At 42.3% G+C, this 16,881-nt stretch overlaps 3 protein-coding genes across 6 annotated transcripts in view; all 3 read right to left on the minus strand.

Annotated features, from left to right (window-relative positions):
* DRC1 (dynein regulatory complex subunit 1) overlaps nt 1-16,881 on the minus strand; it is a 265,623-nt gene that overhangs the window by 177,226 nt on the left and 71,516 nt on the right. The gene's annotated exons all lie outside the window — the stretch shown is intronic.
* Nucleotides 1-16,881, minus strand: part of HADHB (hydroxyacyl-CoA dehydrogenase trifunctional multienzyme complex subunit beta) — a 50,034-nt gene that overhangs the window by 19,096 nt on the left and 14,057 nt on the right. For all 4 annotated transcript variants that reach the window (XM_050753659.1, XM_050753662.1, XM_050753660.1 and 1 more), the window contains exons 4-5: nt 8,773-8,872; nt 2,194-2,238 (exon numbers count right to left, since the gene is read on the minus strand). In XM_050753659.1, coding sequence (XP_050609616.1) covers nt 2,194-2,238; nt 8,773-8,872 — 145 coding nt within the window. The remainder of the gene's footprint in view (nt 1-2,193; nt 2,239-8,772; nt 8,873-16,881) is intronic.
* On the minus strand, nt 8,882-16,044 carry LOC126933666 (homeobox protein NANOG-like). Its single transcript, XM_050753680.1, has one exon. It carries the CDS (start codon nt 11,154-11,156, stop codon nt 10,356-10,358), a length of 801 nt encoding a protein of 266 aa, XP_050609637.1. The 5' UTR covers nt 11,157-16,044; the 3' UTR covers nt 8,882-10,355.

Raw genomic sequence — 16,881 nt, forward strand, 5'->3', positions numbered from 1 at the left:
CCAGCTATTCAGGAGGCTGAGGCAGGAGAATTGCTTGAACCTGGGAGGTGGAGGCTGCAGTGAGCAGAGATCGTGCCATTGCACTCCAACTTGGGCAACAAGAGTGAAACTCCGTGTCAAAGAAAAAAAAAAGGACAAATGGGACCATATCAAAAACAGGAACATGGGGTATACACATTTGTCAAAACTCATCAAACTATACACTTATAATCTGTGCACTTTATTACATGCAAATTATATATCAACAACCAGTATTATACTAAAAAACAAAAGGCACACTGGAGTCAACTTGAAGGAGTGCCAGATAAAATGTGGAATAAGCTGAGCTTCAAAATGAGTAATGACTAAACTTGGCTATAATGAAATAAATAAATAAAAATCTGTAAGTCCTTATCAATTAAAAAAACTAAAAGAGGGTTAGATATATTGGCTCACGCCTATAGTTCCAGCTACTTGGGAGGCTTCGAGGTTGCAGTGAGCTATGATCAAGCCACTGTACTCCAGCCTTGGACAGAGTGAGACTCCATCCAGAAAAAAATAAATCAAAAATTAAAAAAAATTTTTTTTTTTTTTTTGAGACAAAGTCTTGCTGTATTGCCCTGCCTGGAGTATAGTAGTGGGATCATAGCTCATTGCAACTTTCAACTCCTGAGCCAAAGTAATTCTTGCTTGGTTAATTTTTAAAAATTTTTTCATAGAGATGGAGTCTTGCTATGTTGCTTAGGCTGGTCTCAAACTCCTGGGCTCAAAAGATCCTCCTACCTTGACCTTCCTGCCTTGGTTTCTCAAGTGCTGGGAATATAGGTGTGAGAAACCATGTCCAGCTGGTAGATGAGATTTTTAAAAGGAAAATATGCATACAGAGAAATGCAAAGCTCTAAGGAATAAAACTTGCAAAATGCCTTTCAAAAAGAGAAAGAGGGAGAGATCCAGTTTTTTGTTTTTTTTTGGGGGGGGGTGTGTGTGTGTGTTTTGAGATGGAGTTTCATGGGGGTGTGTGTGTGTGTGTGTGTGTGTGTGTGTGTTTTGAGATGGAGTTTCATTCTTGTTGCCCAGTGCAATGGCGTGATTTCGGCTCACTGCAACCTCTGTCTCTCAGGTTCAAGGGATTCTCCTGCCTCAGCCTTCCAAGTAGCTGGGATGACAGGCATGCACCACTATGCCTGGCTAATTTTGTATTTTTAGTAGAGACAGTTTCTTCATGTTGGTCAGGCTGGTCTCAAACTCCTGACCTCAGGTGATCCACCCACCTCGGCCTCCCAAAGTGCTGGGACTACAGGCATGAAATGCCGTGCATGGCCCAGTTTTTTTTTAAGGTAGAGAAGAGTCAGTCAGAATACAGAAGAAAAATCATAAAGGCATATTACTAAGAAGTCAATAGAAGACAGGTGAGTATAGCTTACAGTGTCAAGTGCTATAAAGTACAGAGATAGTGGACTGAGAAAAGATCAGTACATTTAGCAATCACAAAACCATTATTAAGAGAAGGTTCTAAAGTATGGTTTCTGTAAAACAAAGGGAGAATGGAAATAATGATTATACAATTAGAGGAAACTGATAGTAAGGAAACAGAAACAACCGCCGTTTCACTCATGCTTGAGGTCTTGCAGGAAGAGAAGAAAAAAAAACAGAGTTAGAATGGACAGAAAGGTCAACTGAAGGGTTTCTCCAAACTAAGAAAGAGCTGTGGTTGGTTGAAGACACAAAGGCAAAGTGTCAATGGAAAATGAATGAGATAATGCCTTACATGTTACTTTATCCCAGAAACAGCAACACATTTCATGACTCTCACCAAATTATTCATCCAGCCCAATCTTATTTAACTGCATCTAATTTTAGATTTTTACTTGGTTTGCACATGAATCTTCAGGTGTCTTTTAGGATTCTTTCTAGGTAAATATCTACATAATCTGTTCAGCTACCCTTATACAAGTTCCTAAGGCAATCACCAAATATATGTATTGTGTTTAGGCTGATCAATCGAGTCCTGTGGCTAGCTAGGATAGCATTAAAATATACTGTCATGCTAAGATACTGTTAAGCCTGCAAAATAAAGATTGATGATATTCATAAGCTGCTTAAATTTGTGTAGTACAGATGGTGAAAATAAGAACAAATTGCTATTTTGTGTGTAAAAACTGGAGAAAGTGCCCTTAACGAAATAAGAATGGAAATGAAACTGCATTTACTTACGTAAGTGCTGCTCTAGCCAAATCATGTGGCATCAGGTCTTTATATCTGGGGAAAGAAAACAAATAATTTAAACCGAAACCCTAGAGCTTCAATGAAAACTTTTCATTCTATTTGAAATACTCAGAGATCATCTAACACATGCTGCTACAAACACACTTAACTTTACTATCCAAGGCAGTTCATCATTTCAAATGAAGAAATAGTATGACTTCGCTATTTGTCATCCTTAAAAATCTAGCAAGCCTTAACTCCTACTAAGCTTGCTAAGAATCAAACAAAAATGTTGTCCAATACCTTAATGTTCAGCATAACACACACTAAATTTTCTTTAAAGTGAAGCCCCACCTTTGGGGTCTCTTTTCCTTTAAACATTTTATTTTAAAAGTATATTATTTATTTATTTTGTAATGCCTACAGGGCTACAGGTGATGTATTACGACTTTTGAAGAAACTCTTTGCTTTTAAGTAACTTGAGATTTACCTGAGAATGGAAAGAGGCCGAGCATGGTGGCTCACACCTAGAATCCCAACACTTTGGGAGGCTGAGGTGATATGACTGCTTGAGGCCAGGAGTTCAAGACCAGCCTGGGTAACACAACAAACAAGACTCTGTCTCTACAAAAAATATTAAAAATTGGCCAGGCGTGGTGGCATGGATCTGTAGTCCTAGCTAATTGGGAGGCTGAGGTGAGAAGACTGCTTAAGGCCATGAATTTGAGGCTGCTAGGATCACGCCACTGCACTCCAGTCTGGGCAGCAGAGCAAGACCCTGTCTAAATAAATAAATAAGAATTGGAAAAAGCAGAGTTCCCTTTTTCTCCGCTTTTTTTTTTTTTTTTTTTTTTTTGAGACGGAGTTTCACTCTTGTTGCCCAGGCTAAAGTGCAATGGCACAATCTCGGCTCACTGCAACCTCCACCTCCTGGGTTCAAGCAATTCTCCTGCCTCAGCCTCCCAAATAGCTGGGATTACAGGCGCCCACCACCACGCCCAACTGATTTTTGTATTTTTAGTAGAAACAGGGTTTCACCATGTCGGTCAGGCTGGTCTTGAACTCCTGACCTCAGGTGATTTGCCCGCCTTGGCCTCCCAAAGTGCTGGGATTACAGACATGAGCCACCGTGCCCAGCCTTCCCCTGCTTTTTCTAATACTGACATCTGACATAACCATGATATACTTATTAAAACTAAGAAATGAACATCAGCACAATACTATTCACTAAACTACTATCTAAATCTCACCAGTTGTTCCACTAATGTCCTTTTTCTGTTCCAGGATTCAATCCAAGATACCATGTTGCATTTAGTTGTTATACCTCCTTAGTCTCCTTCAATTTGTGACAGTTTCTCAGTCTTGTCTTTCATGACCCTGACACTTTTGAAGACTAGGGTTATGGATTTGGGGGAAGAATATCACAGAGGCAAACTGTATTTCTCTTAGCTTCATATCAGGGGGTATGTGATATCAATATGACTTACTACCAGTGATGTCAATGTGATGATTTGGGTCAAGTGATGTCTGCCATTTACTCCACTATAAAGTTACTATTTTTTCCTTCCTTTCCTCAATTTGTTAGAAGTGAGTCACTAAGTCTAGCCCACATTCAAGGGGAGAATTAAGTTCCACCTTCCAGTGGCAGGAATAACACAGACTTTGCTGACATATGTCAAAATCATCATAGTAATTGATAAATATTTTGGGGGAGATTCTTTGAGACTATGCAAATATTCTGTTTCTTCTTAACATTTCACCTAATTTTAGCAATCATTTGTAGACCTTGCAGCAAGTATTATGTGGTATTCTAATGGTTATTTATTTTTCCCATTCTTTATTTTATTTATTTTTATTTTTTGAGACAGGGTCTCTGTCACTCATACTGGAATGCAGTGGTACAATCATAGGTCAGCCTCAAACTCATAGGCTCAAGCGATGCTCCCACTTCAACCTCCCTTGTAGGTAGGACTACAGGTGTCTGCTACCACACCCAGCTAATTTTTCATTTCTAGTTTTTGCAGAGATGGAGTCTCACTTTGTCTATGCCAGTCTCAAACTCCTGGCCTCAAGCAATCCTCCTACCTCAGCCTCCCAAAGTGCTGGGATTACATGTGTGAACCACTCTATACAGTCCTCCTATATTTATTAATCAAAATTCTTCTGTAAGGAAGACTTGTTCCTTCTCATTTACTCTTTTTTTTTTTTTTTTTTTTTGAGACAGAGTCTCACTCTGTTGCCCAGGCTGGAGTGCAGTGGCACAATCTCGGCTCACTGCAATCTCCACCTCCCAGGTTCAAATTATTCTCCTGCCTCAGCCTCCTGAGTAGCTGGTATTACAGGCGCCCACCACCACACCCAGCTAATTTTTGTATTTTTAGTAGAGACAGGGTTTCACCATGTTGGCCAGGTTGGTCTCGAACTCCTGATCTCAAGTGATCTACCCACCTTGGCCTCCCAAAGTGTATTTATTTATTCATTTATTTATATCAGATTAGACTCATAGGCATTTGTTTTATTCTTTGGGTTATGTTCCAATACTATTGTGATTTATTTTATTGCTCAAATCATTGCAGTTTTAGTGACTGGTAGCTCCTGCAGGTCAGACCTGCGTCTTTTTGACATGGCCCCCCAAACTCCACTTTTTTTTTTATAAGTACTTCTTTGCTTTCCAGCACTACAAGGTCTCCTTGCTCATCCTGTCTTTTCTCTGGCTCAGCCCTAATCATTCTTCAAAGGAGCTCTGGTTCTTTGTATTGAAGAATGCTGTTTAGAAACCAAGATCTGGGTATGAACTCTATTTGTTTGTTTGTTTGTTTAAAGATCAAAAATAAATTGTCTTTATTTTTAAGTCAGAGATTTAATCATAGGATTAAATAAGAAGATTCATTCTTCAAGTTCCTGAAAATTAGTAAAACTTAAAAACTCCAAAATATTTTTACTATTATTTTCACTCAGAATCACAGAAGAAATCATGAGTAGTTTTCCAGATTTTTCATAGGTAAACCCAGTTTCCTCAAATTTAGAACAGAATTATTTGGGGAAAAGTCATGTGCCAGTTTGAAAATGCCTAAGCCATAAAGCCATAAGCCATAAATTATTTACCATTTACAATCCCTTTTTTTTTTTTTAGAGAGTCTCGCTCCGTCACCAAGGCTGGAGTGCAGTGGTGCAATGTGCCTCCTGGGCTCAAGGGATCCTCCCACCTCAGCCTCCCAAGTAGCTGGGATTACAGGCACACACCACCATGCCTGGCTAATTTTTGTATTTTTAGTAGAGATGGTGTCTTGCCATGTTGGCCAGGCTGGTCTCAAACACCTGACCTCAGGTGATCCGCCCACCTCGGCCTCCCAAAGTGCTGGGATTACAGGCGTGAGCCACTGCGCCCGGCCCCAGACTAGGTTTATCATTTCCAGCCAACTCATCATTTACAATCTTTATTCTCATACTCTCACACTCCTCTATCTGAATTATTGATAGACTTCTGAATTCCACTGCTAGACTCTATTCCCAGGAGTGCTTCCCAAATGCCCCTACCCATAAGAACCTGGCCTTCCAAATAACACTCAAGTTGAAAGCAACGTTTCTGCAAATTAAACAGAAAAATACTTTTTCCACTTAGAAAATGATCTTCTATTACAGAAGACTTATTTGGCACCTCAACCCTAACATCAATAATGTAAAAATTGTTGTCCTTATAAATTTTCCCTCTATGTTATTATTATTAATTTTTCTTGTTTTAAGAGACAAGGTCTCGCTCTGTCACCCAGGTTGAAATGCAATAGCATAGCTCATATACGATCACAGCCCACTGCAGCCTCAAACTCCTGGGCTCAAGCAACACTCCTGCCAGTCTCCCAAGTAGCTGGGACTAGGGGCATGCACCACCATGCCTGGCTAATTAAAACACCTTTTTTCTTCTTTTTTTGTAGCGATAGGACTGGCAGGTGGGGGTGAGGAGGGGTTGGGGGTAGGTGTCTAGTTATCTTGCTCATAGCTCAAGCTGGTCTCAAACTCCTGTCCTCAAACAATTCTCCCGCCTCGGCCTCCCAAAGCACTGGAATTATAGGTGCGAGCCACTGCACCGGGCCTCTAATGTTATTTTTTAGTAACTTTTGTTCTTCACATGAATATTGCCTTAAAATACTTTTTATTCTCTCTTCCCTATTCACTATCATTTCTTACATTACTCAAAGACTTTCTCTTCTCTGAACCACTAGATTGCTCATGAACTGCCTTCTTTCTCAACCAGAATCCTGAATTGAACTAAAACACAATACACAACAAAGAAAGGAACAACCCAATGCTAATTTGGTAAATACCCCAAATTAAACTTCATGCAAATACTAATCATCAAATGTTTAATAAAAGTAAATGAAACAGTTGAGTATGTTTGGGTTTGTTTTTTTCTTGTTTGTTTTGTTGTGTTTTTTTTGAGACGGAGTCTCGCTCTGATGCCCAGGCTGGAGTGCAGTGGCGCAATCTCAGCTCACTGCAACCTCCACCTCCCAGGTTCAAGCGATTCTCCTGCCTCAGCTTCCCAAGTAGCTAGGACTACAGGCATGCACCACCACACCCAGCTAATTTTTGTATTTCTAGTAGAGCTGGGATTTTACCATATTGGCCAGGCTGGTCTCGAACTCCTAACCTCAGGTGATCCACCTGCCTTCGCCTCCCAAAGTGCTGGGATTACAGGCATGAGCCACTGAACCTGGTCTGTTTGTATTTTTTAACAGCTAGTAAAACAGTATCGAACACCTACATAATATATACATGATCCTCACAAAAAAAGAGTCTTCCTAGCCAAGAACTTTCATGTATTGATGGAACTTTCTTTTTCTATTTTATTGCTGCCGAGTAAAAGGAGGACACCATCTTCTTCCTGCTTCTAAAGCCTTCTGATTCTTACTTTCACTGTTGTGTCAGTACAGGAAAGAGATTATAGAAACATTGTTAAGTGGATTACTATATTGATAAAATAGGATGAATAAAGAAATGTCACTACCATTTACTTATAGCATTACTTCTTTTTTTTTTTTTTTTTTGAAACAGGGTCTCGCTTTGTTGCCCAGGCTGGCGTACAGTGGTGCAATCTCAGCTTACTGCAGCCTCCACCTCTTGGGTTCATGAGATTCTCGTGCCTTAGCGTCTGGAGTAGCTGGGACTACAGGTGCAGACCACCACACCCAGTTAATTTTTGTATTTTCAGTAGAGACAGGGTTTTGCCACGAACTCCTACCCTCAAGTGATCCACCCACCTTGGCCTCTCAAAGTGCTGGGATTACAGGCATGAGCCACATGCCTGGCCAACTTATAGCATTACTTCTATTAGAAAATATATTTACAGGTCCCAAATTGTCTGTTTAAAAATGAACCTTTGTTGTGTGTGTGTGTGTGTGTATATGTATATACACACACACACACACACACACACACACGTGTATCTTTCATAAGTCACTGCACATTATACATAATACTGTGCACCTTGCTTTTTTGGGGGGGCGGGAGGAGGGGATAGGGTCTTACTGTCACCCAGGCTGGAGTGTAGGTAGCAGCATGATCACAGCTCACTGCAGCCTTGACCTCCCAGGCTCAAGTGATCTTCCCACCTCAGCCTCCAGCCTCCAGAGTAGCTGGGACTACAGGTGTGTACCACCATGCCCAGCAAATATTTTTTATTTTCTGTAGAGACAAGGTCTTGCTATGTTACCCAGGCTAGTCTCGAACTCCTGGGCTCAAGCAATCCTCTTGCCTTGGCTTCCCAAAGTGCTGGGATTACAGGTGTGAGCCACTGCACCCAGACTGCACCTTGCTTTTTACACTTAACATATCTTCAAGATCTTAGGTCTTCCATATTAGTATATAAAGATAGGTCTCATTATTTTTAACAGATGCCTAACATTCCGCAGCGTTTTTTTAAAGCTGGCAACTACCTATTCAAAATATAAACACTAAAACAATCTAAACAGAATAGAATGAACAGTTTAAACCTTGTTATCAAAGGCCATTACCAGCTTTTGGATAGACTAACCTTCACTCGGGGACAGAAAAGCAGCATAAAAGGCCAAGGAGAAGAGCAATTTTGATCTAGGGAATTCTGGAGCTGGTCTAGGATCATTCTTGTCCCATACACTTGGGGTTGTGCTATGCCAGGGGTTTGGACCAGCCCTATCAACTCCAATTTTACTAATTTCCAGGAGGCCAAACCAGTGGATTATATAGGCCCTTCGGAATGCCCATGGCCCATATCTTCAGCACTCAAACTTCTGAGGAGGCACAGAGACAATGTCCTTTTCTCCAGAAAAGGAAAGGACAGCTCTGTTGGAAGCAAGCTATCTGGACCTCTAGGCTTTCAAAATAGAGCTATTTCAAGCAAAACTACACTAGGCTTATTCATGAGAAGGATAAAAAACAAATGTTGCCATATTATTTCACCACTGTCTTGACTTATTCTATTAATTTCATGGGACTGCTATCCAAATATTAGTCCACTAACAATATTATTACCTACAGGGTTACATTTACAAAGACTACCTTTGAAAGTGTTTTAAAAGAAGGAAAAAAATAATATGATCATGTCATACTTACGAAGTGCCGGACAGCAAAAATGGAGTGCGAACACCATCCACCACCACAACATTCCTTATATTGGGTTTGGCTAACGTCTTCTTTGTTTTGGTCTGGACAGCTTTAAGATAAAGTTTTAAAAAAAACTGCTAATTAAAATATATAAGTCTGATTACTTTTACTTTTTTTTTTTTTTAAGCTGGAGTCTCGCTCTGTCACCCAGGCTGGAGTGCAATGGTGCAATCTCGGCTCACTGCAACCTCTGCCTCCTGGATTCAAGCAATTCTCCTGCCTCAACCTCCCGAGTAGCTGGGATTACAGGCACCTGCCATCATGCCTGGCTAATTTTTGTATTTTTGTAGAGATGGGGTTTCACCATGTTGGCCAGGCTGGTCTCAAACTCCTGACCTCAGGTGACGTGCCCACCTCAGCCTCCCAAACTGCTGGGATTACAGACATGAGCCACCATGCCCGGTCTACTTTTACATTTTTTAAGACAGTCACTTTAAGAATTATTACATCATTAATGCCAACCTGCATTTACCATTTACTAAACCACTTTAAATTTTTTTCAAAAAAAGGCTAAGAAACTGACTAGCATTTGTAAGTTTCTACATAATATTTAAGATAAAGCTTATATCCAATGATGAGGGAATTTATGCCATTAACAAAATAGTTCATTTTTATTAAGTGTTTGACAACCTATATCATTAGAAGTAACCAAATTTACATGCAAATCTACCCTTAATATTAGAAGTTGCAATGATTGATATTGTTCACTCTTCACATAGCTTGATGTTCTTACCTTTCTATGTGGAAATAAAGAGCCCTTGGTTGGTGACTTGCTATTCTGCAAAAACCTACATGCCTAAATACTTTTTAATCTCAAAAAAGCAAACTTCCTTTAGGTTTCTTTCTTTTTTTTTTTTTTTTTTTTTTTTTTTTTTTTTTTTAATGTTTAAGCTGTATATTTACTCATTGAAACACTAGGTAAAATAAGGGTAAAATCAACTAAAGGAAAAATAGTTGTTTGATTCATTTGTACTTAAATTGACTAAAGTAGTACTAACGTCATTATGATGCAGCAAATATAAGACCTCTTTCTACAAAGATTAGCATAACCAACAAATTAGGGGATATAGTAAAACTGAGCCAAAAACGGTGAGGAAATCAATTAACCGTTTACCTCAATAGTTTTTAAAAAATAAGCAAAGCCTCAAAATCCCAAACAATAGGAGTATCTTCATAACACCAATTTGTACTTGTATTTCTTATTCTTGAGGTTAGATTCTAAACACTAAAGATATCCAAACTAGTATTAGATCTACTTATCTATAGCCAGAGACAGCTTTTATCATGTTGTCCTTAGCAGCCAAAGTTATTAAAATGTCTTTTCTCCAGGAAGATCCAATAGGAAAAAAAGAAACCTCTCTGATTAGGCTCCAACCATACTCCACCCTCCATCAAATTGACTGGATAGACATAATGGAAACCAGAACACGTGGTTTCCAAACAAGAAAAATCCTATCAGGGAGGGGAGGAGGGGAGAGGAAGGTTCAGCCAGTGCCCAGACTGAAATTGAGTAATATCAATTTTACTCATCTTTACATATCTTCAGGTTGCACGTTCGTGGAGTAGTTTAGGAATAAATCCATGGTTTGTGGAGTACTAAAATACCTAGTCGTCTGCTGTATTACATTAAGGCCTTCCCCAGCAGCTTCCAAGGCAGCCTCCAAGTCACTGGCAGGAGAATTTGGCTGGAACTGCAAGCAGGGCTGTAGAGATTCCTCTTCATAGTCATAGAAGGGACTGTTCCAGGCCTGATTGTTCCAGAACTGGGTGCACCAGGTCTGAGCGTTCCAGGAGTGGCTGCTCCAGGGTGGGACGTTCTGGCTCTGGTTGCTCCAGGATGAATTGTTCCAGGTCTGGTTCCTCCACATCGGAAGATTCCCAGTCGGGTTCACCAGGCATCCCTGGTAGTAGGAAGAGTAGTGGCTGGGGTAGGTAGGCGCTGAAGCCTTCTGAGTCACACCATTGGTATTCTTTGGCCAGTTGTTTTTCAGCCACCTCTTGGATTTCATTCTCTGGTTCTGGAACCAGGTCTTCACCTGTTTGTAGCGGAGGTTCAGGATGTTGGAAAGTTCTTGCATCTGCTGGAGGCTGAGGTATCTCTGTCTCTGAAATCTATCATTGAGTACACACAGCTGGGCGGAAGAGAACACAGTTCTGGCCTTCTGTTTCTTGACCGGGACCTTGTCTTCCTTTTTTGTGGCACTATTCTCTGCAGCAGTAGGTTGTCTGCCTTTGGGACTGGTGGAAGAATCGGGGCTGTCCTGAATAAGCAGATCCATGGAGGAAGGAAGAGGAGAGACAGTCTCCGTGTGAGGCATCTCAGTAGAAGACATTTGCAAGGATGGATAGTTTTCTTCAGGCCCACAAATCACAGGCACAGGTGAAGATTCTTTACCATCTGATGCTTTGAAGCAAGGCAAGCTTTGGGGACAAGCTGGATCCACACTTAGTTTCCTTTAGTTTGGTCTCTTGTCTATCCCTCCTCCCAGGTAGTCGACTTCTGACTTTTTCCCTCTGGCTCTTTAGCTTCTTCTCAGGTCTGGTGATATTGTCATGTCTTTCAAGACTACTCCGTGCCCATCTTGTGTGTGTGTGTTTCACATTCTTCGCCAAGGAAACCCTTTAGGTTTCTTAAATTAAAGAATAAAATACAAATACGTGCCTGTGGTTTTTTTAAAAAGTAAATAATACTAAACTATGGAAAGTAAAAACTAAAGTTCCCTCTTTATGCTTTCGCCTACCACACTATTTTCTTCCGAGAGGTAAAGTCTGTTTATTTGGTGTATACACTTTCAAATATTTTCTTTTAGTGCATTTACATTCATATACTTGTACGTTATGTATACTTTGTTGGCTTAACAATATAGCTGGAAGAACATTCTGTGTTAGTATATCAAAATCTAGTTCATTATTTTCTTGTTGTTGTTAATGTTGGAATTTACCTACTCTATCATTATTTCTTCATTATCAGAGATAGAAAAAAATCCTAAATTACTGGGAATACAATGTCGACAACGACCTTACCACATCTGTTAATGTCACAGAGAAATATTTGTAGTAAACATCTACAACCAACTTTAAAGAAATATTTGTCAGAGTTAATAGTCATGATAAAATAGGGCATAAAGATGACCCTGGCAGCATTCATGGAGATGTGCTGCTGGTGAAGGAGATAAATGGAACAAGGAGGTAAGTGAAGAGACTGTGGCAAACCCAAGTATGTGGTGCAAAAGGCCAGGATAAAGGCAGTATCAACATGAGAGGACGTTTATAAAGGAAAACAAGGTATGCTGGCTACCAATCAGATATAGAAAGAAAGGAAACAGGAAAACAGGATTATAAAGGAAGCTTAGAGACTAAGAATACTTAGCTACCTGAAACAAAGTGAGAACTGGTTTTGGAACAAAAAGGGGACTTATTTTTTTTTTTTTTTTTTTGAGATGATGTCTCGCTCTGTCGCCAAGGCTGGAGTGCTGTGGCACAATCTCGGCTAACTGCAACCTCCACTTCCCAGGTTCAAGCAATTCTCCTGCCTCAGCCTCCCGAGCAGTTGGGATTACAGGCGCATGCCACCACACCCAGCTAGTTTTTACATTTTTAGTAAAGATGGGGTTTCACCTTGTTTGCCAGGCTGGTCTTGAACTCCTGACCTCAAGTGATTCGCACACCTTGGCTTCCTAAAGCGTTGGGATTACAGGCGTAAGCCACTGTGCCCGGCCTCATTTTTAAACTAATTTTGAGGTGACAGAGAGACATCCAGGTGGATATGTTAACTACACAGTTAGCTAGAAGATGCAAAGCAAAACCTCTGAAGAGAAATGAGTGTAGATTAGAAAGTCATGAAATATTGAAACTCAGAATACAGAAGGAAAGCAGAGATGTATTTTGCAACGCCTGTTCTCCCACAGCCCCCTCTATTTCTTTTAAATTTCTTTTTTCCTCTTTAACAATAAAAGATGCTTTTTTTGTTTGTTTGGGTGTGGGGGGGTGTTTGTTGTGTTGTTGTTTTGGACATCCCACAGCCCCCTCTAAAGGGAGTTGCCCCGCTTACAGTCCCTGCCAAAGGGGAAGCCATAGGCACAACTCTAAGTCAATATAAAAACTGATCAGATCCAGAGTAGGTACTGGACTCACCAACGATCCATCCATATAGGAGCCAACCACAAACCAGTGTCATCTACCTACAAGTGATCAGTTGTGCTAGTCAGATTCTCTCTCTAGGCAAAGAAGCATGGAAAGAAATGCCAATTAGTTGAAGCTGAAAAGATGTCACGAGGTAGAATCAGGGTGATGGTAAATTGACGTCATTCATAAGTCAGTCTGTAAACCGTAAGTGAGCAAATAAGCCAGCCAGAAGGAAGAATCATAGAAGCAGAAAGACCAGGAAAGGGACATACCATGTGGGGCATGAGAGAGACAAAGTAGCTGGCACCTAGAGCTGCTTGCTTGGTTCCTAACGCCTTTCCAGCTGTAGTACACACAAACCTTCTCATCCTTAACCTGAGGGTCCATTACTACAACAAAAAGACCCTTAGCTTTGTGATGTCCCTACAATGAGAAGGCTGAGGGAAGATGCGAGACAAACAGTAACTTAAGAGGCAGTAGGAAAATCAAGAGAGAACGGTATAAAAGATCAAAGGCAGGAGAGTGTCAAGGAGAACAAGATGGTCAAATGCATTGGTCCTCAAGGAGAAGAATCCTAATTTCAATAGACTGAAAACAGGCCACTAAATGTGAAGATTTGCAGACTATTCATGACTGACCTTGCAGGTGACAGGTCCAATGGTATGCCATCATGTCATTCCACATTTTAAAAACTAACCAAGCCAGGCGTGGTGGCTCATGCCTGTAATCTCACCACTTTGGGAGGCCGAGGCGGGCAGATCACGAGGTCAGGAGTTCAAGATCAGCCTGGCCAACATGGTGAAACTCTGCCTCTACTAAAAATAGAAAAATTGGATGGGCACAGGGGTACGCGCCTATAATCCCAGCTACTGGGGAGGCTGAGGCAGAAGAATGGCTTGAACCCAGGAGGTGGAGGTTGCCGTAAGCTGAGATCTTGCCACTGCACTCCAGCCTGGGTGACAGGGCAAGACTCTGTCTCAAAACAAACACACAAACAAACAAAACTCACCATGTATTCCTTTTATACACTTTCAGATAAATTTCAAATTCTTAACTCTTCTAACAAACAGCCTGCTTTACTTGGTTCCACCTTAACTATCCAGAAGTATTTTCCACTACTTCTCAAAATAGAACAAGATGAGCCAGCCCCCAGTCCTTTACAGCTTTGCTCAGGTCAGCCTCCTTGCCTTTACTTATGGACCTCCCATCTGCCTGGTCCCTTTTTTGCCCATCTAATTCTTAACCTGTCTCTTGGGCCTCGTTCACATTCTATCTCCTAGTAAAGCCTTCCCTCATAACTACAGTTACTGAGGGTTCCTGCCTCTAAACCTCTGGGCAGCCTCTAGGGCATACTGGCCATTCCAAATAATTTAGCATATTATAAAGTAATTAAACTAACTCTACAATCCACATTTTTAAAATATTCATTATTATATGTAGGAGATCAGTCAGAGTGGTGGGAGAAACTATAGGGAAAGGTGCAGGCCTTCCGAAAGGTCAGAAGGTTCTGCAGAGCCCCGGGGAGGAACAGCTGAAGGCAGATGTTCTATAACCCTGAGGCAGAGGGCAAGAAGTAGGTACAAGGGAGTGTAGGGGAATGTATCTTAAACTAGCTTATTTATTTATGTTGACCAGGGGCTGATCTTTGATCACCCATGCAAGATGTTCCTGGAAGGGGAACAATAAATGTTAGTTACCCATAGATTGTGTTTGCTCCAGGCTTTCATCATTGTGCCTATACTGAATGAGAGCAAGCAGCTCCAGTTCCTCGGGCTGCTGCACTTTGGCCACTAGAGCCAGGCAGACCCCTAGCTGGTCTTACACTGCATACCTGTGTCTGAGTACTCATTTCATCTGTCAGTTGGCCAGGGTCTGCAGGACAGACCTGGCAGGTGGTGCCCCATGTGAGGCTGCAATGGATCCTGACAGAACCCTCAAAAATGAAGGTGAAGTGACTGGGCAGTAAGTAATTGGTGCCCGCTCAGGATTTCCAAGTCTGAGGGGATTTTCAAGCTAGGCTTTCATCATGGGACATGATGTTTCATCATGGTGAGAGACAGGACTAACTAGATTTCCTAGGCCAACTAAGAACTCCTAAGCCTAGCTGGAGAAGGTGACTGCACCCACCTTTAAACACAGGGCTTGTAACTCAGCTCACACCTGACCAATCAGATAGTAAAGAGGGCTCACTAAAATACCAATTAGGTTAAAAGCAAGAGGTAAAGAAATACTCAAATCATCTATCATCTGAGAGCACAGGAGGAGGGACAATGATTGGGATATAAACCCCAGGCATTTGAGCAGGGAGAGGCAACCCCCTTTGGGTCCCCTCCCCTTGTATGGGAGCTCTGTTTTCACTCTATTAAATCTTGCACACTCTTCTGGTCCGGCTTGAGCTGAGCTTTTGCTCACCATCCACCACTGCTGCTCGCTGCTGTCACAGACCCGCCGTTGACTTCCACCCCTCCGGATCAGGCAGGGTGTCCGCTGTGTTTTTTTTTTTTTTTTTTTTTTTTTTTTTTTTTGAGACGGAGTCTCGCTGTGTCTCTCAGGCTGGAGTCCAGTGACTGGATCTCGGCTCACTGCAAGCTCCGCCTCCCGGGTTTACGCCATTCTCCTGCCTCAGCCTCAGGAGTAGCTGGGACTACAGGCGCCCGCCACCTCGCCTGGCTCATTTTTTGTATTTTTTAGTAGAGACGGGGTTTCACCGTGTTAGCAGGGATGGTCTTGATCTCCTGACCTCGTGATCCGCCCATCTCGGCCTCCCAAAGTGCTGGGATTACAGGCTTGAGCCACCACGCCCGGCCTCTGCTGCGTTTCTGATCCAGTGAGGCAACCAGTGCCCTTCCGTTCAGCCTAGAGGCTCGCCATTGTTCCTGTGCAGCTAAGTGCGCAGGTTCATCCTAATCAAGCTGAACACTAGTCGCTGGGTTCCACCGTTCTCTTCCATGACCCACGGCTTCTAATAGAGGGCTCACCTCATGGCCCAAGGTTCCATTCCTTGGAATCTGCGAGGCCAAGCACCTCAGGTCAGAGAAAAAAAGGCTTGCCGCCATCTTGGGAGCGGCCTGCCCCATCTTGGGAGCTCTAAGAACAAAGGCCCACCCGTGGCCGGGCGCGGTGGCTCAAGCCTGTAATCCCAGCACTTTGGGAGGCCGAGACGGGCGGATCACGAGGTCAGGAGATCGAGACCATCCTGGCTAACACGGTGAAACCCCGTCTCTACTAAAAAAAATACAAAAAACTAGCCGGGCGAGGTGGCGGGCGCCTGTAGTCCCAGCTACTCGGGAGGCTGAGGCAGGAGAATGGCGTGAACCCAGGAGGCGGAGCTTGCAGTGAGCTGAGATCCGGCCACTGCACTCCAGCCTGGGCCACAGAGCGAGACTCCGTCTCAAAAAAAAAAAAAAGGCCCACCCGTAACAATGGGACATGAGTTAGCTCAACAGCAACAATACATAAAAGTATTGAAACAGCTGCTTAAAGCTAGCAGAGCCTTGGTTTTGGAGGCTCAATTAAGGGACCTAATGCAAACTGCTGTTTTCCATAACCCATGGTTCCCAGAAGAAAGCACACTAGACCTAGAGTTCTGGGAACAAGTCGGAAGAAATCATTTTTTTTTTTTGAGACAGAGTGTTGCTCTGTAGCCTGGGCTAGAGTACAGCAGCACAATCTCGGCTCACTGCAAGCTCCACCTCCGGGGTTCACACCATTCTCCTGCTTCAGCCTCCCAAGTAGCTGGGACCAGAGGCGCCCACCACCACACCTGGCTAATTTTTTGTATTTTTAGTAGAGACGGGGTTTCACGGTGTTAGCCAGGATGGTCTCGATCTCTTGACCTTGTGATCCGCCTGCCTCGGCCTCCCAAAGTGCTGGGATTACAGGCGTGAGCCACCACGCCCAGCCACAAGTGGGAAGAAATCTTAAATGACATCA

This window comes from Macaca thibetana, chromosome 13 (assembly GCF_024542745.1).
Source record: "Macaca thibetana thibetana isolate TM-01 chromosome 13, ASM2454274v1, whole genome shotgun sequence".
Classification (NCBI taxonomy): Eukaryota; Metazoa; Chordata; class Mammalia; order Primates; family Cercopithecidae; genus Macaca; species Macaca thibetana.